The 23,358-nt window shown below is 38.6% G+C and overlaps 1 protein-coding gene and 1 long non-coding RNA gene across 4 annotated transcripts in view; one reads left to right on the forward strand and one right to left on the reverse strand.

Moving 5' to 3' along the window:
• LOC308341302 overlaps positions 1-7,334 on the forward strand; it is a 39,181-nt gene extending 31,847 nt beyond the window's left edge. Inside the window, exons 5-6 of one of the 3 annotated variants that reach the window (XR_013966700.1) lie at positions 3,635-3,692; positions 7,103-7,334. This is a non-coding gene — a long non-coding RNA (uncharacterized lncRNA). The remainder of the gene's footprint in view (positions 1-3,634; positions 3,693-7,102) is intronic. The other 2 variants (XR_013966701.1, XR_013966702.1) reach the window with 2 other exon arrangements.
• VCAM1 (vascular cell adhesion molecule 1) lies at positions 199-18,521 on the reverse strand. Its single transcript, XM_080801148.1, has 9 exons — positions 18,304-18,521; positions 17,501-17,776; positions 15,026-15,346; positions 13,258-13,524; positions 9,633-9,908; positions 7,488-7,808; positions 6,335-6,601; positions 4,608-4,874; positions 199-1,137 (listed from the first exon to the last, which is right to left on the reverse strand). The coding sequence occupies exons 1-9, from the start codon at positions 18,392-18,394 to the stop codon at positions 977-979; spliced, it is 2,247 nt and encodes a 748-aa protein (XP_080657274.1). The 5' UTR covers positions 18,395-18,521; the 3' UTR covers positions 199-976.
• Between the last annotated feature and the right edge of the window lie 4,837 nt (positions 18,522-23,358).

Raw genomic sequence — 23,358 nt, forward strand, 5'->3', positions numbered from 1 at the left:
GGCTAGTGTAGCCTTAAAAAATCTGAATTTTTATCAAGTTCTCATAACTTGATTCTGATCAAAGTACTCTGAGGTTCGCACTTCAAGTATCTGCTAATTATTTCTATGGGTCTGAATTCTTTACTTTTGCAACTTGGCGGTTCAAACACCACAGTGAAAGGAGGCAGTTTACAATAAATAAACACACAATTCTTCCAATTCCAGGTATTATCACTTTACTATACAAACAAAACAAAACAAAACAGAACCTAAACATTTACAAAAGAAAATCAAAAGAAGTTGCATTTTTAGACCACATTGGAAAAGCTACAAAAGTGTCTGATAAACAACATCATAAAACATCTCCGTACCATGTTAGTACCATCCAGAGAAATCCAGTCAACCCTTATACCATAGGTTGAGGTGTTTAGTACCTGAAGGTGAACCCAGTGCCTTCTTGGTTTATTACTTGCCTATAAAAAGATAAACCTTAGCATCTACATAAAACATGAAATTATTGTCAATGAACTTTAGAGAAATAAAATTTTTGTTAAAGAAAATAAAATATTAAAAAGTTGACATAGGTTAACTGCCAGTCAGTATTAAGATGATGATCTTTCTTAAGATGCATTCAGTTATATCAGCTGAGGCAACACTGTTGAATTATTTTGAAGATCTGACTACAGAACGCTGCTATTCCAAGTGATCTTGCTATGGTGTAATTTTATTTTACATATGTACAGATCATGTTATTGTATATACACATCAAGGAACTGCTCCAGTCAACACATCTCAATGGTAGTGTCTATTTTTCAGGCAGAAGGTGTTCCTTTGGCCTTTTGCTCCCAGCATGGGGCATAAGAAGCCATTTCTTTCCAAGCATTCACTACATTCAGGGAAGTCTGTACTCTTATCTGGTTTTCCTCGTGGAATGATGAGCAGTATTAAGCATTTGGATGGATAAATAGTGTCTCTAGTTGAACTTTTAAAACATTAGCTACACTTTTGATTTCTGTGCCTCTACTAGACTATATGACCCTTTCATGTTGGCTCTTCTAGCAAAGTAGATGATCATTCCAATGGCCGGTATTATTAAGGAAGATGCACAATAGAGCACAAGAAGTTCAGGAGAAAAATAATCCTTGTTATTTTCTCTTCCTGGAAAACAACAAAATGGGTGTAATTAATGTCTAGTACAAAAAGTTTTTTGATAGTAATAGTTACATGTTTTATTTTAACAGTACAACTACTTCTCTAAATTGGAGTGAATCAAAGCAGTGATAAGGTCCAGCAAGAACCAAAATGCATATTTCTCTGAATTACCCAAATAATCAGTTGGCAGTTGCATGGTCATGGTGAGTCTAAAGATGACAGCTGTTGACTTACATAAAGTTGGATCCAAATAGAATCAGGTTCAATTGTTGAATGGAAGCAAAGACACAACTTTCTAGAGCTCATTTACAAAAGCAAGAATTGGGGAAGAGTATTTGCTTTGGAATATATAAAAATCTACTAAAGAGCTAGGGCTTTGCTGACCATGAAATGAAATGACTAATTAGTTCTCCAAGAAAATCCTAAAGTGTAACCATTATAGTCAAACACCATATATGATAGTAAGAAAAAGAATTCTTGCTGATAGTTTTTTCAGAGATATATACAAAATTTAAAATTTTGTATCTCTGAAGTAGGGTGTCTCTTCAGCATTTATATCATCTCTTGATAAACTGAAGTTTTTTGGATAGTACATTCTAGTTAGAATGTTGCTTACTCAGAGGCATTCTCTAACCCACATTTTCCCCAGCTTAAATTAGGAACCCTGATATACTTTCATAACTCACTACACTTTCTTCTCATAACTCACTGCTTGTAATTAAACATTTATTTGTATGGTTATCTATTAACTTTTCTTTCCTCTTCAAGACTACAAATTACATTAGACAATGTATCAATTTTCTTTTTGGTCCACCACTGAATAGCCAGTACCTGGCTCATTGCTTGGAGTAGTTGACCCCCAGGAAATATTTTTTGAATAGTAATGCATTTCTTTTCTTTCTACATCCTGTCGCTTTGTCATTTAGCTGTAAATTGGGTATAGAAGGTAAAAGTTTACAGAACTAAAATTAGTATTTTTTCCAATCTACTAAAAATCTGAAGGGTGCACTGTTACTTAACATCTTAACTTCATAAGAAGATCTGGGGAAGATAACATGGCATTTACTGGAGGCTCATCTCTATTTATACTTATGTTTGCCCAGCATCGTATGACCTCACAAGTATTAAATTTCTTAAAGTAGCATGTATGTTTTCTGTCTTTGAAGAAATCAATTTTGGGAATGACTACATTCTATCTAGAAGTTTCTAATCACTGGAGATCAACCAAATAGAAAAGGATCATGATGGTCAGATGAGAGGAAGTCAATTTTTTCAAATTATTAAAATAGAAAAACACTTAACCCTAAACATAATGATAACTGCCTCATCTTTCTACTTTCCTTCAGCAGAGTAGAACTAGTCAAAGTATAAACATAATATTTTAATGGACGTCCATTATCATAATTACGGTTAGGCATCAATATTGACAACATGTTGGACAATGGTATTTCTACTCCTATTGTTTTCTTTTCAATTTAATAAATGTTATCTTTTGCCTTCAGTTTTTCCTTCAGGCACCTGCAGTCAAACACAAATCTGCTGCTGAGTCAGTTACCAGGACAATCTTCAAACACTATTTTTTATTAGCTGTATAAACACTGAAAATCCTAGACTCCCAGCCATCCCTATCATTGGAATACTTTCAAGCCAAAACAAAGAAAAATAAAAGTAATTTTAAAACTCAGCTAAATAGGGCTGCCTGGGTGGCTCAGTGGGTTAAACCTCTGCCTTTGGCTTAGGTCATGATCTCAGGGTCTTGGGATCGAGCCCCACATCAGGATCTCTGCTCAGCAGGGAACCTGCTTCCCCTCTCTCTCTACCTGCCTCTCTGCCTGCTTGTGATCTCTGTCTGTCAAATAAATAAAAAAATCTTAAAAAAAAAAAACAAAACCAAAAACTCAGCTAAATAGCAAGGTAAGCTAGCTCAAAATATCAAGGAAAAATGGCAAATTTTTGTCTCCATTCATTTACAGTTACTTTAAACCATAGTTTGGGGGCCTGAATCTCTTAGTTGAGTGCCTAAAATGCTTTGAGAGTTCATGTAAGTAATGAATGAAAATGGCAAATATGTAAGTTATTCATTTAATAAAGTAATTTAAACAAAACAATGTGTGAGATAGAGTTTAAAAAGTAGAGAAGCTTTGATATATCTTTAAAAGAGAATCACTAACTACAAACGGAATTACAAAAATGTTGGATGTCCAATTTCCTGGGCCTAGCCTTAATTAAAAGGGGACCAGAGGCATCAAAGATTGAAAGAACTAGGAATGAATGAATTTCAGCCTAGTCATAACTGAGATCTCAATCTCATCCCCAACCTCATTAGAAGCAGTGATTACAGACACCCCAGTGTCATTTTGAGTGTCATGAAACAAGGTAAGCGTTCCCTTCTTTGAACACAGTCATTTCATTGGCCAGATCAACTCTTCTCAGGATAATCACTACGGATGGATGACTAAAAATTTCACATATAATCATATTTCCCCCTTCTTAACATTTCTAGATGGATGTATTCATGTTGTCATGTTTTGAGGAGGTACTGTAAAGACAGAAAACATATGGTAAGTCTTGCAGTGTTGAGAAATTTGGCCAAATGAGTAAAATTATGTGTTTTCTGACCTAGGTTCAAATTTTCTTTACACCAACACATGGTTGCAAACTCTGATAGCCAAGTGCATGGGCTCCAAGAGTTGCATTTGTTTGCAGTCCTGTTCATTCCAAGTGTAGTTCCCAACACACAGTGAGAACACATTAGCACACAAGGTGTGGAGACTGATTAGTGAAGGCTAACATATTCTGCTTACACCAATAAGAGCAACAGATCCTACTGTGCATTCACAAAAGGGGTTAGGAAGATAAAGAGCCCCTAAAGTTTCTTTGCTGATGTCATTGTCCAACCCACCCCCTGCTCAGGATAGGGTAGGATGGACAAGGGGTCTGGATTTTTAAGAAGGCAATTTTGTAGTCTAAACATTCTTCAATGTTGTTCAGCATCAAGATTGCCACTCCTAATTATCATCTTGAAAGGAGTCAACCCGGAAAATAGGCAACTAATCCATGTTCAGAGAATAGCATTCTCTTGTGGTAGGAGGGACAAGAGCCTGGGTAGAAACTTTTTCCTTCATTGGGTGAATCCTACTTCTTTAGTTTCCTTATAACCTCCAGAGAAAGGTTTTGAATGTATGTTTAAACGCTTAGGAAATGTAAGACTTTAGAGACCAATGATGAATTGTCAACTTTGAGAAAAGCAAATGAGAATCCTGTACTCACCAATGATTAATGTCAACTTCCTGGCTAAACTCCATAGGATAGGGCAGCTGTGCGTGATTATTTTAAGAAACACTGAGAAATAACCACAGTCAACATGGAATTCAACTCCGTTTTGCCAACTCACTCACCTGATCCTAGAAAATCTTTACATTCCATCAAACCTCTGACTATTAGAAAAAATAATCAAAAACAAAAAACTAACTAACCTTTAACATCGAGGGTTAAACTTCTTAATTGCAAGCCAACCTCATTTTTAGATTCACATTCGTACACTCCCGCATCCTCTAACTGGACCTTGTGGATGGTATATGCACCATCTCTCGACTTTAGCACTGTGTCTCCCGTCTCTGCTTTTTTCTTCAGGATTATCCAAGTTTTTGGAACATTTCCACATGTACAGGAGATAATGACAGTGTCTCCTTCCTTGACACTCTCAGAAGGAAAAGCTATAAGTTGTATGTCTTTCGGAGCAACTGTAAAGAGAATTTAAAAGGCACCTCTGATTGGGTGAAATATAAACCACTTTCATATTAATTTAATGACAGCAACAATTAGCTGTCAGGAACCTCTCTGTGCTTACTGTTTGCATTAAATGTTTACAGGGGAAAGTAAAAAAGTCAAGGATTGACTGGTTTGTTATAAATGATTGTGTTTTTAATAAGAGAAGATATGTCTGTATTTCTCTCATGTCCCTAATCTAATTCTTTATCTAGACTAACCAAAAAATTGTGTTGATAAACAGTAATAGAATTCAAATGTGGAAAAAGAAAAAATTTCTTTCTGTCACAATGTTGTGCAAAGTTTTTCTCTGAAGCATAAAGGTCTTTACAGGCTTCTGAGTTTTGAGTTGGATTTTCCTGGATCAAGTTATGCAGAGATGGCTTTCTTACTATTCTTTCCTTTATTTTCTTCTTACTATTCTTAACAGCCATAACTACCATTTGTTAAGTGGTGGGCCCTGGGCTAAGTATTTGATATGGAACATCTCTATTAATACACCACAGAAGGTATCATATTGCCATTTTATAAGTGAGATTCCCATTAAGTTCATCTATTTTTGTGACTTGATTTGAGATTCTTCCCTCAAACACATCTATAGAACCATGACATACATTTCGTTAAGGTTGTGCATTGCCCTTCCAAGGTTGTTTCTTTAAAATACAAATTATCACTAAAATGAGGTAGCAAGAAAATCACTAATACCTTAGTGGAAATAATACCAGGGGGTAAGAGAGGATAGGACAGCTGGGGGGGGGGGACTTTTTTTTTAATCCCCAAAGGACAAGGGTGGGAGAAATCCAAATATATCACTTCATGCTTTTGCCCAAAACAGCCTATGGATTTAACTTGTCAACTAGAAATTGTTTTTTTTTCAGTCTTGGCTCTCCATCCTGGAGAGAGGGGGTATGGATCTTACAACTGAAGCCATTCTAGTGGTTCTATGGCATCAAGTTGATGAACCCGAAGCACGGACACTGCTACTTTTAACCTCAGAATTTACAAAAGGTTTATGTGCCTTCTTGGGCTTCTAAGCAAATACTAGCATGTGGCTTGTGAGAGTACCACTCAGAGTCCAGTTCTGCCAGATATTGTGGCTTTAATCCTAACTAATTTCCAAATACATATATATCTCATCCTATCCCTATTTCAACACCATAATCATTGTCTCATAAGTGTAACCGGAGCTCCTGGCACCGTTCCTGCAGCTAGCATTCCACTGGGGGTTAAAGAATTTCAGGATAAGAGATGTGGAATGGTTTATGAGGAAGCACCATTCCAGGAACTTTCCAAGCGTAGGAAACATCAGAAGCTCTTCAAAACCCTCAAGCTATGTTTTTAGTAAAAATTTTGGTTCCACAGAGGACTTTGTTCAAACCCAGCCACAACTAAAATAATACTGGCAATAGTAACTCATTAATCACATTTTACTTACCTTGGATAATTAATTCGACTTCTTTTCTGCTTATGCCAGCCTGGTTAATCCCTTCACACACATAAATACCAGAATCGTCCATTTTGGTAGAAGTTAAGGTGAGAGTTGAATTCTCAGAAAGAGGCTGTAGATCCCCATTATTTAGCTGCCTGCTCCACAGGATTTTCGGAGCTGGGAGGCCATTGCTAGAGCACGTCATATTCACAGAACTACCTTCCTCCAGGATGGAGGAGGGGCTGACCAAGATGGTTGTATCCCTGGGGGCAACTGAAAAAGTAGGGACACTTGTTAAGTTTGACCCTTTATACCCTGAGTTCCAAAAGTCTTAATAATGTTGCAGAACTGAGCTATGGAACCAATGGATTGGAACAGTTTATTAATGTTGATAACTTTACCAAAGGAAGGTTTCTGTCCCCATTTACTTAAGCAGACAGAATGATGGAGAGTAGAATGTGAACACATCATGGATGTTTTCTAATAGAAATAAGTTCTGTAGAGAGTCTTTTACTACCAAAAAATGGATGATCATTGATAGTGTACATAGACATTTATGGTACATTAAACATGACCAAAAATTATTTGAACCCCCTGTGAGAAGGTGGAGTTTATTTTTCCAGCTCTCTAATCTTGGCTGGTCTGTTGACTCCTTGTGACCAATATAATATGAAAGAAGTAACGCTGTAGGACTTCCAAGCTCGAGCCTGCTTTCATTGTCACCTTTCTGAAATGCTGCACTCTGGTGACTAAACCTATTCTACCTTCCTTCAGGGGGAAACAACACATGGAGAAAGGGAGGCCCAGAAACCCCCAAGAATGTTCCAGACATAGGAATGAGTCCATCTGTGACCAGCCATCCCCCATTAACCTGCCAATTGACTGAAAAATGAATGGGTGAGTTCATCTGACACCACAGTGAGGAGATAAACTGCCCATCTGACCCCTTCTAGAATTGCCAATTCATGGAATCATCAGCTAATAAATGATTATTGTTTGAAGTGTTAAGAGTGGTTTATTATAATAATTATTTTAAAATTTCCTCCCAAGTTACTTTTTTTTTTCCACAGAAGTTTTAGCTCTTAACCTCATGTTAACTATGGCCTGACAAACCTGAGAAATCCATATTAAGTTGTGGCTACATCACTCATGTACTTACCGTTAACATGAAGCATCTGTGTACTCTGCCTTTGTTTGGGTTCAAATTCCATTTCACCAATGCGTAACTGAGCCAGACAAACAAGAACTTTTCCAGTATCTTCAGTAGTGGGGATGAAGGTCATATCCAACCTCTTAGTCTCCAGAGATTTCTTGTCCATGTCCTCCAGAAAGGTTTTACTCTCTATGATACTCTCCCCCTTAAATAATTCAATCTCCAGCCGGTCAGAAGGATACACATTAGGAACCTCACAGCTCACAGTGACTGCGTTTCCACTCACTAGTAGACCACTCATCTCAATCTCTGGATCTCTAGGGAATGCTGCAAATATCATGAAAAATGATGTTTATATGTAAACATTCAAAGGAAAAATGGAACTAATCTCTATTAAATGCAAAGGCCTCAAAATGATAGTTTTAACTCACTTGGGATAGAATGATCACCAATACATAAATAATGAAATTAAGCCTACATATTTATGATACTAAATATAAATGCTATCAACAAAAATACTTAATCATGAATTATTCAAGAAATAAATATACTTCCTATTTTTATCTTCTTAGTGATGCGGTCTGACACCCATGAACTTGTCTTTTCGAAGGAACATGAGTTTCCACCATCTTATCTAGCAACTATATATTTCAAATGTTTTAAATATTTCCAATGATATATTGTTCCTTTAATATGCATTATCTCAGTCTTCTAATCAGCCTGATAAAATGAGTTTCATTTAACTTACTTTGTAGGTAGAAAAACTTATAAACCTTATAGAAGCTCAGAGACTCTCATTAGGTATTGTATCTATCAAGTGACTGAGTTGCGATCAGAACCCATATTTCTCTGAGCTCAGAACCCAGGCATGGTTTCACAGAGCAGTATCAAATAAGAGCCATAGGGCAGTTCTCAATTTAGACATTTTTGTTTCCAATGTCCAGGCTTAGACAGTAAATCTTAAATATTTCTCAGACAATACTTGTATTTAACAAAAAACTGTGAGATTTAGATTCTAAATAATTATAGTATGTCTTATGCAAACCAATAAAGATAAGGCTAAAATAGTTATCAAGAATAAGAGCAATGCCAAAATTTTTTCTCCTTCAACAAAATGTTGTTAAATTTTCAAATATTTCCGTATTGCAGTAAGGCTGTACCTCTGGTTCTCATTTCTGTTGGGAATGTGCCTACATCAGCAGATCCTGGATTCTGGGTAATATGATAACACAATAAAATTTACCCTTACTTTGAGAGATTCAAATCCCTTCACAGACATACTCTAACTCATGCTGAACAAAATCCTGATGGGTAACACAAGTTTGGGCAGGTTTTCTGGTAGCAAATGTTCTATTTTCTCTTGAAATCTGCTGACTAAAACAAGGCAGAGTAACCTTCTCAAAGTAATCCATTTTCAGGTCACTTTGCATATTTTGTCATTCATTCATCACAGCAGAGGAATTCCAGCAATGTCAAATTCATATAGATTCGAGGTTGTAAATGATTTTTATTAAGGTGACAGGAACAGCAAGAAAAAGTACAGCAGGTGTATGCAGCGTCATCAAGGTGAAGGTCTAGTACTGACGCCTGGTTCTGCTTTCCACCTGAGCAGCTGTCACTGTCCATCCCCTGGGGCCAATATATCGACCTGTTTTCATTTTTGGCTTTCTCCTGCTCCCCACTGCCTCATTTTTCCCCCCATCCTGCCAATCAGCTTCCCAAATGTACCTTCAAAACAGTAGCCTGGGGCCTCCCCTCTGTTCAAATAGCTGAGCGGTAGTAATCCCTCTCCAGTCATCGGAATGGGCACTGACTCCCACTCCTTGCTCACTGCTACTTCCGAACAGCCCCTGTACACACAGAGGGGATGGGAAGCAGTGAACGTGTAGTGTGTTCAAGTGCGTGATGACAGAGCATGGACAAGACGCCAACTAAGGACTGTGGATGCTGTGTATGTATGTAATATATACTTAAGATTTGGGTCCATTAATTTGTATCAAAAAATTCTGGTTCAAAGATTTAGGAACAATTCACAATGCTAACTTCCCTTTCTAAACACATGGATATCACCATGTATCACAGACTTGCATTCTGTTTCTTTCAATAAAATTGAGGGGGGAAAAACAGCAAACAATTCTGGAAACCACTTACAGTAGAGGTCCACACTAATCCTCTTTTCCAGTTTCTTACGGCCACAGGTCACAGTGCACAGGTAAGAATGTTCATTCTCAAAACCCACAGGGCTCAGCGTCAGCGTGGACTTGCTCCCTTCAGTCTTCACCTGCCCACTCAGAGGGCTGTCTATCTGCGTTCTCCAAGAGAAAGATGGGGACTCACAGCCTGTGACACCACATGTCAACACAACAGAGTCTCCAATCTGAGCGATAACCTGGGGTCCGGGGGAGATCTCAACAATGAATGGTTTCTCTGGAGGAAAAAGAACAAGACAAAGAGAAGATGAGTTTCTTTTCTTCTCTCACCACATTGCAATAAATGGTCTCCCCCCCCAACCCCCATCTCTTTTCAGCTAACATCTGTGCCAAGAAGAAATTATTCCTTTCCACCTTGGGGCTGTCCAGAGAGATGTTTTTAAAGAACGAACCCACAAGAGTTCATTGACTCATTCATTTAACAGAATGAATGTGGATAAAAACCTGTCAGGACAGAAGCTGGCGTCTTTTCATGACAATAATTCAGTCTCTGCTCAACGGTAGTTTATCAAATCCCTGTAAGAGTAGAAACAGCTCCAACAACTTAAGAGGTTCCAGTGTGTAAGCATTGTGTAAACCAGTTTGCATGTATTAATTATCTCATCTAATCCTCACAACTTAATTCTTCTCTTTCACTTTCTCCTGCTTCTTCTTTTTATTTTCCTCTTCCTCTTCCTTCTTCTCCCATCACCCTCCTTGGCCTCTTTCTCCTTATGGAAATTTAGGCTCAGAAATGCTAATAATTTTATCTAGTTTGCAAGTGGCAAAATTAGGACTTGAAGCCGGGTGGGTCTGATTCGTGATCCCAGCTTTTCAGTTGCTTGAACAACTAAATCAAGTCATCCTCGTGTGGAGGTAAAGCAAGATCTAAGAGAGGTAGTGAAAAAAGCTACAGAAATACATCTTCCGATTAGATGCAATACCCATAATGGACCGGAGCTTAGAGTCTCTGGGCCAACAATATAAAGTTATGCCATTGAAAGCACACAGAATCGCATTGAAAGGAAAGTCAAAATCTAAACATGAAGATGATACACAAGTCATCCCTGAAATTTGTCTGATGCAATACAAAAATACTTTCAATTAATTCGGGGGTTGAAAACTGAGATAGGAGAGCTAAGTCTCAAGTTATCCAGAGGAGCTCTTTGGCTGCCAGGGCTGTCCCTGCTGGACCCACAGGCTGCTTTGGGATGCTTTCTGTCTGGGGAAAAAAGGGAATTTCAAATCTTTGCTCCCTGTTCCCTGAAGAAACTGGGAATGGTTGGGCAACCCTGAAAGGGACAGATGAGACTTCGCAGAAAATCACTAAAATTGTTCCCCCAAATAGCAGACTGGAGGTGGAGGAAAGAAATCTCCACATATAAGAAATCCAAATACATCACATTTTACAGGTTTCTCATCTGCGCCAGGAGTAGTTGTTTTTCTCTTTGGTTTGTCTCACTGTGACATTGTAGAATCTTCCAAAGAAGGCTTTCCTCAAATTATCTCAATGAACCGATATGCTCTTAGGCTTTGAAAAAGAGAGATCATTCCTTATATGCTAGTGTGGGAATGGGGAACTTGAAAACAGACCCAATTCCTGCCTGTGAAGAGCCCTCAAATCATTTTTTCCAATGGCTGCGTGTGTTACCAGGCAAACTCGAGGTCCCTGTGGAGTAATTCTTAGGTAACTGAAAGGTCCTTTCAAAGTTCAATTCTCTCTTCAGTACCTAAGGTTGTAGGTACTGTACTTGTAGGTCCCATGATGCAAAATTCAAAACAGCCCTCTTGAACCCCAGAATGCATTTCCTTTCCACACTGAAATGGGATCTAGTTTATTATGGGGTGGAGTTATCCAGGATGGGTGATTAGTTTCCCATGATTTTATTAGTTTAACACTTTCCTGGTCTCTTGAGAATGGTAACCTAACACCCATCTGAGTTAATCCACTTTTATTGTTTTAACCATCTAAATTTAAACCCTATGTTTTTGTATTCTAAAATTTTGTGTTGCTCATGTTTACAATTTATGCAACCTTGTATTTACTGGGCACCTATTTTTGTGGTAAACACCCAAATATTAAAACACACATATGCACAGTTCCTGACTTTAAGGCACTTGCAATTTAATGAAAAGACATATTTAAATAGATACATTATTTTGGCTCTTACTAAAGTATATTTAAATTATCTGCTTACACGCCTGTCTTTCCTCCCTACATTGTAAACTCTTAAAGGGTGGCTGCCATAACTTTTTCATGTCTGCCCCCATAGTGCCAAACATAATTCTTGGATTCTTGGACAAGGGCTCTTGATTAATATGTGTTGAACTAAACAGAAGTACACAAACTTTGATAAGAAGGGTTGTCTGTAGACAAAGGGAGGAATGCCCAGCTTTGCTTAATCCAATCTGGAATTGGAAGGCTAACATGAGCTTTTTCTTGAAGGATGGCTAAGACTTTACCAGATAAAGGAAGGGCACTCCAGGCAGAAGGAGCAACATGGCCAGAGGTACAGGGACACCAACAAAGCTACAAAGGTAGTTTCTGACCAGGTCATGAAGAGTTATTTTAAGAAATGCACATTTTAAATTACATGCAATTAGGGTTTGGTTGAAGTCATATATAACGAGCATCTTTTTTGTTTAAGGTATATACTCGGATAGCATTGCATAGGATTGATTATCTTGCAGACAGAATGATAGCAGGATGACCATTTGAAGACAATTAGCTATTTAGTTGAAAAGTCATAGAGTTTTGATTAAAATGTGCCTGTTTTAAAATCATAGTAAATACCCCTAGTGAGCGACTTGACTCTAGGAAAAGTATGAATGATGCTGAACTCGTGTTTTTATTTACCTCATAAGGTAGTGGTAAAGACTAACAAGACAACGTATATAAAGTGGAAAGTAGAATTCCAAGCAAATATGAGGTATAAGATTGGTAGGAGCCATTATTCATTTCCGTGAGACAATACACTCTCATCTATAAAATGAGTATAAAATACTTACCCTTTAGTCATTTCTTGAAAATTACAGCTAACATATATAAAGTGCCTGGCATATAGCTGGTGGTCAGAGAATGCTGTTATTTTAAAACATCTTACAAGAGTCCAAGTCAGAGATGATAAACTAAGGCAATGGCAACAGGGTTGACAAACTGAGGACAAATTCTAAGGATCTTCTTGAGGAAGAAATGACAGGTTTGGTGATATGGAAGGGGAACATGAATTTGGGAATAAGCAGCATATAGTAGCCCAAATACTGGGAGTCCACAATGGAGATGAGGACAGATGTGGTAACCTGAGAATACTAATATTCAGGGGGCGGAAGGAAAAGAGAGCCAGAGGATGAAGCAGGGAAGGAATGGTGAGAGATGGAAAAGACAGAAATGCAGAGCCATTTATGCCCTGGGAGGAAAGACTTCTGAGAAGTATGAGTAAGATGAATATACAATTGTGCTAAAGGAAATGACATCACATGGGTCATCAGTAAAACTTAAGGAAGTAATGTAGGCATTGAAGTTGTTTCCCTACTGCACAAACCCCAGTTATAGCACCTTTATCATTCCTTTCTCACGGTCTACTTACCTTGAACAATTAATTCCACCTCTTTTCCATCTTTCCCGACCTGATTGACTCCTTCACACACATAAATTCCAGAATCTTCTATCCTCATAGCAATTAAAGTCAGAGTTGCGTTCCCGGAAAGGAGCTGTACATTCCCATTATCTAATTTTTTGCTCCAGAAAATCTGTGGGGCTGGGAGACCCTCACTGGAACATGTCATTGTCACAGAACCACCTTCTTGAAGCTTCGTGGAGGGACTCACAGAGATAACTGTGTTCTTGGGTGAGACTGAAAAGGCAGGACCCAAGATTAGTAACTGCTAGACATCATCTTGATCCAACAAGGATAAGGTATTTCTCTCACAGGCTGTATTCATATGCTTTCACAAAGTTGACAAACTTACTCTGTCAAATTAATATAAAATCAGTATTGTGGGGTCATAAAAATCAGTCAATCCAATTTCTGACTAATCTAAGTGAGTTTTTTTTTTTTTTTAAGATTTCAGTTATTTATTTGACAGACAGAGATCTCTAGTAGGCAGAGAGGCAGGCGGGCGGGGGTGGGGTGGGGCGGGGCAGGCTCCCTGCTGAGCAGAGATCCTGATGTGGGGCTGGATCCCAGGACCCTGAGATCATGACCTGAGCCAAAGGCAGAGGCTTAACCCACTGAGCCACTCAAGTGCCCCATGAGATACTTTTTTTGATGTTTGGTGTTTTCAGATGGCCATAGATACTCAGAAATTAAGAAAATTACTACATTACTTTAGAGTAATGTGGTTCAATCTCCCAGATAAGGTAGAAGTCGTCTTCTACCAAGAGAAGCACCCTTGTCAAGTGCTCATTTAAGTTGGCTTTGGCACTTTTGGTTGAGGCAATCCCTGCCTTACAAAACAGTCCATTTGATTTGGGGACAGCTCTAATTATTAGAACAATTGAACTGAAACCTTCCTCTTTGTAAACAAATTCCACATATTGGCCATAGTTCAGTCCTCTGCTGTTACAGAATAAATCAAATCCCTTCTCCACATGACTGTCTTTCAAATACTTAATGATAGTTCTCTTTTCCAAGTTTTGTATTCTCTAGGAAAAATATCCCTTATCTTGACTATGCTTTTCAAAATATTGATTAAAGCCTTTCCATCTCATTCTGTTTCAGCTAAACATGCTATAGTTGGCAATACTCCTTTGAAATGTAGTGTCCAAAGCAGAACACAGTGTTTTGGTCTAGAATGGAGTACAGTGTGTCCACTCCCACACAGTTCTGGGACTACAAGCCTGCCTCAAATCTCCCTGCAGTCTTAGGGAATGTGGAAGTAATCAAGCCTCATCCCCACTCTCTCACCCAATGCACATGGGTATGTGTGAGCACACACACATGCAGATGAGCCCATGAGCGCGTGAACACACAACACACGCACACAGAGAACAAGTGCTCACCTTGTGAAATTTCTATAACTTAATATTTCAGAGCATATTATAAGAGTTTGCAAAAATAAGAGTTGTTTAAAAACATCTCATTTGAGCCCACTTCCTGCTACCAAGTCAGCTGGTATTATTACTCCCCTTTGATAGATTGGGAAATAAAGAAATTAAGTGACCCGAGTTCACACGGTTAATGGAGCCAGAAGTCTTCTCAACCCAAATCCTGTGCTCTTTTCATTGAATTATGCTGTTGACAAATATTATGTTCTCGATGAATAAAAATGGAGTAAAAACTATAAACAAATGCCTTCCTGGCTTTAGCTGACTAAATTCCCACAGAGACTAGAGTCCATCACACAAGTACTTACTGTAGACTTGCAGTTTTTTTGTAGTCTCCCTTTCTTTGGGTTCAAAGTCAAATTCATCAATGTTTAATTTCGCTTGGCAAACAAGAGCTTTCCCAATATCCTCATTGGTAGGAGTGAAGGTTGCCGCCAAACTCTTGGTCTCCAGGGACTTCCTTTCCATAGGCTCTAGGAATTCCTTATTCTTTAAGAGCTCATTGTCCTTCATCAAATTTACCTCCAGCCTGTCAAATGGGTAAACATCAGGGACCAAACATGTGACTGTGACGGGCTTCCCAAGTTCTAGGGGGCCACTCAGATGGATCTCTGGGTCCTTAGGGAAAGCTGCAAAGGTCAAACAAATAAATACACATAAGAAGGCTTTCTGTTCATGTAACACAAGGTCTTTTACTGATTCAATGCAATGCAAACCAAGTCTAATGTTTCTGTGGATACAGTCTTAATTCACTGTTCAAATAACCTTTAATAGTTTTGGGTGGGTTCACAATCAGAGTCAATTACCTTTAAGGGAGTTCTTCAGCACTGATCCTACATGTACTAAGGGTTGCATATTAAGAGTAAAAGAAGGGAGAAGAAATTAATGTTTATTAAATACATATATGTGCCTGTCACTGTGCAATTCCTTAAATACAAATAATTTTATTGTAACTCTAAGACATAACACATTTCACAGATATGAAAACATAGAATTAGCACATTTGCATAACTCGCCAAAGTCACACAGCTAATAAATGGCAAGTCCAGGATCTCACTCAGGATTTCTATTATTTTGTACTGCTACTGAAGATTTACATTATCTCACATTCTCTAATCTTAGGGCGAGATATGTCCACTTTACAGATAAGGAAACTGAGGCTCAAGATATCATTGCATGGGTACACCTGCGCAATCTACAAATTCTGGAAAGGAGATTTGCCTCCCGCAATGCCTGACTCAGCGTCTGAACTAGCACTCCACTTGAACCTTCCAGTGCCGAAGGAACAGGGAACGTTCGATCTAAGTTAGCCATTGCTTCCTTTGCAAGGGTTACCTTTTCACTACAAACTGTCAAGATGGTAACACATTGGCTGGATTCAGGACTGGATTCAGGACTCTGCACAATAAGAACACAAAGGCCCCAGCTCTGAAGAATATTACAATCAAATGTGGAACGGAGACAGGCTTGTTAAACATAACAAGAGACAGATAATCTAAAGAAAAACCTCAGGAAAGATAATTAAAGCCAGAAGGGTCTTTATTCCTTTTTTAAGTCTTCAACTATTTGATACATGAGAGCAAAGGCAAAGGAAATGGAAATGCTTTGCTATGTGAAAAAAACAACCCAGTATTTTAAATTTTAACACCAATAATTTCTATCTCTCATATTCCGTAAAAAATGTGCACGTAATCTGCATAGTTTGCTGTCAGGTAATATGAGAACTTGCTACTTTTCCCTGTATTTACATAAGGGGACTTTCAAGGAGCTCAGGGAACTGCACAGATGAACTCTGCACATACAATCGGCATAATTGAAAGCAGCGGGCCAGGCACGGTTTCTCGGGACGCATTAACAGCACATGGGGTTTATTGAAGAATCGATTACAGATGCCAGGCAAAGCTGAGCTCCCTTATAGCAGATGGGAACCAAAATAATTATAAGATAATCAAATGGGGGCTTCATGAAGAGATGGTCATAAAGGATTCCAGGGTTTGTTTCATTTTGTTTTGTTTTTCTGAACCAGTAGTCATCAGTAACCAAAGGCAAGATTTTTATTTCAGGTGGTTCTTTACTCCTTTTGCTAACTTTATATGCTGGGTCAAGAATGCATGCCTTTTGGTAGAATGGCAAATGAGGGATGTTCATTAACATTCATGAGGCAAATCAAATCATTACATCCATAACCTTGAGGTTGAGTGGTTGAGCATTAAGACTTAATGGCACCAAAACCAAAAACAACCTTCCTAAATTTATCTGTACCAAAGTCAAATGAATGGAATGTTTGTAGATACTTTCCTTCTGTCTAAGGGAAAACTCTTGAACAGAAGCCTATTACTAAGTTATAGATCTCCTACTTACACTGTTTACACAAAATTGCATAAGAATAAGTAAGTGGAAAATCCCCAAAGAATGGAATTCATAAACCATTTAGACATACGACAAAGTAAACATGTAAGGATATAATCAAATAGAAATTTTTGGAAAAGAAGATTAAAAAACTTCAGAGATCTTCATTTTATGGCCAAGAAAAGAAAAGCCCAGAGAGGCTGAGTCTTACCCATGGTCACTATGTTTGTGGCAGAGTTAGAAACAAAGGCAAGGTTTGTATTCCTTTTCTAATGCTAGTGGTCTTAACTTTCCCGGGGCAGTATGTCCTCTAGTCAAGAAGCTGGATGTGAATAGCCTTTAATTTTTTTTTTTCTTTTAAAAATATCCTTTCTAAAAAACTTACTTTAAAAGCAAAATTAAGAGGAAAATCAAAGATCTGCCAAAGTACTCACAATAAATCTCCACCTGAATTCCTTTTTCCAGTTTCTTAGATCCACAAGTTGCCGTGCACACGTAAGCATGTTCATTGTTGAAACCAACAGGATCCATGGTCAACGTGGAGTTATTCCCCTCATTTCTCACCTTCCCATTCAGTGGACTGTCTATCTGGGTTCTCCAGGAGAAAGATGGGGGCTCACAGCCCGTTGTACTGCAAGTCAGTGAAATGACATCACCAATCTGAGCAATAACTCTGTGTTCAGGGAAGATTTCCATTTTAAAAGCTTGAGCTGCGAGGACAAAAAGAGAAAAGTGAACTTTATTTAGTATTCTACTCCCTCTGTTCTGTTCTAGTCTAATGTCCAGAATACAGTCTGGCTGATCTCTTTCCTAAATTTTGAATTAACTACAAGGCGGCCAAAAAACATAGGCGTCGCTGCCAAAGGTGTTGGAATCATGGAGAACTCTCAGCCCTGACCTTGATGCCCGTTTATGAAAGTTGTTTTGATATTCGCTAAGTTTAAGCTCATTATCAAGTATAGGAAACTGAAGAGATAGACCTCAGCAGAGACAGAATCCAATTATTTATTTGACACTGGAAAAAGATATCCGAAAAACATTCTTTATAGCTCCAACTATGATAATACCATGGTACATAGCCATGTTCCATAGCATACTACATGTTACATTATATGGTTTTCCCACTTCTTAAAAATCCTAGTGCCTTTCTTCACTACCACTGCACAACTGACTGAAGCCAAAATCAGAGCTGAAATGGAATGTGAGCATTTGGAACAGATCAAAGAAAAGAACTTACAAACAGCAAACACCATCCAGAGTACATTTGAGGCTCCAAAGATCACGACCATCTTCCTAGGCATTTTTAGTGTCTGCTGTGATGAGAACATCGTGGTCCCCAAACCCTTCTTTCTGTCCCACCTGAAAGTGTCCTGAAAGAGGTTTTAGCCCCTAAAGCCAGTGAGGCTCAGTGAGGAGTGAAATGGAAAGTCTGCTCTTTATAAAGGGTCTTGTTGCAGAGGCCTGGAGGCGGAGGGAAATCCCTTCAAGGGGAAACCCGGAGCAGAGCCAGAAAAAAAGTTTCACTGACACTCAGCCAAGCCCAGGATTAACCCCTTCATTTGCTCTCAGTACGGAAACTACTTTCTCTGCCCTGGAAACATGAAACACTTCCAAGGTGATAAAATTAAAGCTTTTCCTGATTGTCACTCCAAAGGGATATCTTTGCAAGAAAAAATACAAGGGAACTCTCGTTTCAGAATAATGCTCATTTCAGAATAAAAAGAGAGAGGAGGAGAGAGAGACAAAAAGGGAAGAGTGAGAGAGATGGTGAGGTGGGGGGAAGAGAGAGAGAGAGAAAGGGAGGGAGGAGAGAAAGAACAGTTAATTATACTCTGGATTTTGAAGCGGCTAAATAACCACTATGTCATACAAACTGATTATTCTCCGTTAAGTCATATTTGCAAATTCTAAACTTGGGTCTAATTTTTCACTTACAAGAGTAAGGAAAAGGTCTTATCTTTTGATGAGTTATTTTTTAAAAGGGAGACCACATAACTTCTTAATTTTATTCTTTCTAGTCATAAAAATTTTTTTAAAGATTTTATTTTTTTATTTGACAGACAGTTGGCAGAGAGGCAGGCAGAGAGAGAGGGGGAAGCAGGCTCCCCGCCGAGCAGAGAGCCTGATGTGGGGCTCGATCCCAGGACCCTGGGATCATGACCTGAGCTGAAGGCAGAGGCTTTAACCCACTGAGCCACCCAGGCGCCCCCTCTAGTCATAAAAATATTAATAAAATTAATTCTTTTGACAACAAACATCAACTTTCTGAAATGATTTCTGGAGTGGAAAGTAAAGGAACAGTACTAAAACAAGAGAAATAATTTTTCCGTTTTGTTTCAGAAAAGTTACCAATCCTTTGGTTCAGCTACTTGTTGAACTGAAAGTCTTTCACAGACTTAAATGCAAATGTATGGAATTCATCTGAAGTGGTGACTCTCTTGGACTGGACCACAGACATAGTCAAAACATGAAAAATAATTTGGTTTTGTTATATGGGATATTTTGGTTTTGTTATATATATTGGTTATAATATTAATATATAATATTGATAAATAATTCGGTTTTGTTATATATATATTGGTTATCTTCACCAATCTGATGCTCTTCTGACCCCACCCCACCCCACCCCATCCCTGCCCAGTGAAATTATTTTTTTAAAGCTGTTTTAAAAATGATTGTTTGAGTCTTGCACACACATAGCTCAAGTCTTTGCAAAATGCTTGCTAATCAAAAAGAAACCGCAATAGCCACTTCCTTGTATTACACACATGCTGGTTTACCTCCTCCTTTGGATCATCATCAGTTCCTTTAATGACTGGGACCAGTTCTTGTACAACCTTGTATCTACCTCTGCCCTTCCAGTGTCTAATCCATGCTTTTACACTTAGTAGATACAACAAAAGTACAGTAATAAATACTGTAAATTAAAATTTGGGAAAGAGACTTTCAAGATGCTAGCAATCATATGTAAATACTGCATGAGAAAAAATTGGATTCTACAAGAAAATACCCAAGCTCGTTGACTCATGGGGAGGTGGTAACAAGCTATGTAAGGAAGGCCACAACTAAGGTTTGGAAACTGCACCTGTCCCTGCATGGCTGGAGAGGCTTCCGGACATCCTCCTGGATACTGATGAAGATGGACTCACTAATGGACAAGGAAAGAAAAAGAAGTGGGAGAGGTGGGAGAAGCGGGAGAAGCAATTCCGAGTGGCTGCAGGCAAAAGTGGCTGGTAAACTAGTAACCTAGTGATCCTTCACAGAGCTGTCATCACGGAAGATGATCTGAACCATTTATGTTGACTGCTTAACTTTGGAAGAAATCTTGCGAGGATTAAGGATTTTTAATGCATTTCTCTGAGGTATAAAAACAAGAGACTGATAGGATCTAATGGGATCCCAAAGACCAAGTTATGGCAAATAACTTCAGTTCTGAGTTTGGATATGATTCCAAGTTTTGAATATTGAAGAAATGTCCGATCTATTAAATTGGCTCATAGTGCTTTCAACAAGATATTTGAAGTCCCTCATTGTATCTCTGAGTTGCACACCAGCTGGGGTCCCATCTGCTTCTTCCAGATTGAATTGATTGCACTCTTCTTCTTCTTCTTCTTCTTTTTTTTTTTTTTTTTTTTTGAGGATCTTAAAGATTTATTTATTTATTTATTTATTTATTTATTTATTTATTTGTCAGAGAGAGTGAGAGAGCGAGAGCAAGCACAGGCAGACAGAGTGGCAGGCAGAGACAGAGAGAGAAGCAGGCTCCCCGCCCAGCAAGGAGCCCAATGTGGGACTCGATCCCAGGACGCCGGGATCATGACCTGAGCCGAAGGCAGCTGCTTAACCAACTGAGTCACCCAGGCGTCCCTTTTTTTTTGAGGATCTTATTTATTTATTTGAGAGAACACAAGCAAGGGGAGTGACAGAGAGATATGGAGAAGCAGGCTTCTATGTGGGGCTCAGTCCCAGGACCCTGGGATCATGACCTGTGTTGAAGGCAGATAAAGTATTCTTTAAGTTTTGTGGAAGGAATGAATGAATAGAGTTGCGAGTGTTAAGTACAATAGATTGGGACTACTCTGCTTGGAGAGGGTGTTACTGTGTTTTGTCTTTGAAATTTGTTCTGTTCAACATTTTTATCACTACCACAGAAGACATGATTATCTAATTTATTCATAATAAAAGACTGTTAAAGATAGTTAACCTTAGAAATGACAGAATCAAGATAAAGAAAATCTCAAAGGATGATGAAGTGAAATTTAATAGGCGTGCATTAAAAATCTAGTATTTAAATGTGATACATAAAATTCTTGAGTACAGGGTGGTGGAGAGTTGATTGACCATAATCCATAGGAAGACAGATTTCAGTGATCCATAAAGAGAACATGAGCCAACATTGCCACGAGAAATGAAAATAGATGCAGTAAACTCAAGCTATACTCAGAGTTCAACCTTTTAATCACCTGAGGCCATCCAGGACCATGCTGGGAACAAAGGTGTCTGATTCAGGATGCCATTTCTTTTTTTTTTTTTTTTTTAAGATTTTTATTTATTTATTTGACAGAGATCACAAGTAGGCAGAGAGGCAGGCAGAGAGAGAGGAAGGAAGCAGGTTTCCCGCTGAGCAGAGACCCCGATGTGGGGCTCAATCCCAGGACCCTGGGATCATGACCTGAGCTGAAGGCAGAGGCTTTAACCCACTGAGCCACCCAGGTGCCCCTCAGGATGCCATTTCTTATGACAGAGACAAAAGTAGAGAGTATTCAGAGGAAAGTGATGAGGATGGTAGACAGCTCCAAAATCCTTGATTTAGTAGGGAGCTGTTAAAGGAAGAGTATGTTTTGTTTGGATAAGAGAAACCTATAAGTTATGTAATAATCGAATGACTGACATGCAGAGGAAGGAATATGCTTGTTACTCTGTGTTATACCAAGAGCTAAAGGTAGCACACACTGGTATGTGGTTACTAGATTATTAACTGTGGGAGGGCCAGGAATATGTGTATCCTTTTACCACGAGAGCTTCAGCCCAACACAGTGACCAGTAGATAGTAAGGGCTCAGTAAATCAATATCTAATGGATAAATAACTAAATATGAAAGAGAACTTAATTCACAGACCAATAGTCCTGAATTCAAATGCAGATACTCTGCTCAGGAATTGTAAATCCTTGCACAAGTGTAGCTAGCCTCTCTGCACTTGTTTACACATGCTCAGATGGGGTACGAGTACCAGCTGAAGTGACTCATGTGATGTTTATGACTATTGAATCAAATGGAATCATGTGAAACTCTTTAAATAAATACATAAAGTACTATATATGGCATGTAATAACAGTAAAATACAGCCATACTGAGCTCACTTTAAAGAAAGGACTTTCCAATAAATAAAAAGGTGTATTAAATCTTTTCAACAATGAAATGGGTCACCTCATGATTTCACCAAGTCTTAGTCATTGGAAGTGGTCGAGCAAGGTTGGATGGCATGTCCAAACAATGTGACAGAGGTCAAGTTTTGCCTTATATAAGAAACCCAGGGGTGCCTGGGTGGCTCAGTGGGTTAAAGCCTCTGCCTTTGGCTCAGGTCATGATCCCAGGGTCTTGGGATCGAGCCTTGTATCGGGCTCTCTGCTCAGCAGGGAGCCTGCTTCCTCCTCTCTCTCTACCTGCCTCTTTGCCAACTTGGGATCTTTGTCTGTCAAATAGGTAAATAAAAATCTAAAAAAAAAAAAAAAAAGAAAAGAAATCCAAACACCACCACAAAGGTGCTGTGAGGATTCTTTCATTGTGGGTAGTGCTATCCATTCTTTCTAGCCTAACTTCATCAATCCCCTCATTGTCCATATGAAAATTTTAAGAATCTTCTGATGCTTCTCTGGTTGGACTCTGAGATGCTTCAGGTATGCTTCTTTCAGCCTGTTTTAATATTTATTGGATTTGTAGCAACTCCTAATTCTTCGTGACTTTCAAGTGGGTAGTTTATTATGGGCCTCCCTGGAGCAGAGTTTCTTAACATCTTTTCTTGGGTGACCTAACACATCTGAGGGAGTTGACATTCCCAGTAGTAACAGTATCTCATTATGACAGCGATTCTCACCCAGGTGAGAGAAATAGCCATTCACCTTTTGGAGGGCATATCAGAATGGAATTGGGAAAGTGACAAACCACTTTAGTACATTCCATCATGTCAACTTCTCCCCACTTTAAGAATCAGAGGATCTATCTTTATGATTCCATTTGGCTCTATGTAACAGAAATCTTTGACAGTGGCAAGACTAGTGTGAGGTTCAAGGC

This window comes from Martes martes (genome assembly GCF_963455335.1).
Source record: "Martes martes genome assembly, chromosome: 4".
Lineage (NCBI taxonomy): Eukaryota > Metazoa > Chordata > Mammalia > Carnivora > Mustelidae > Martes > Martes martes.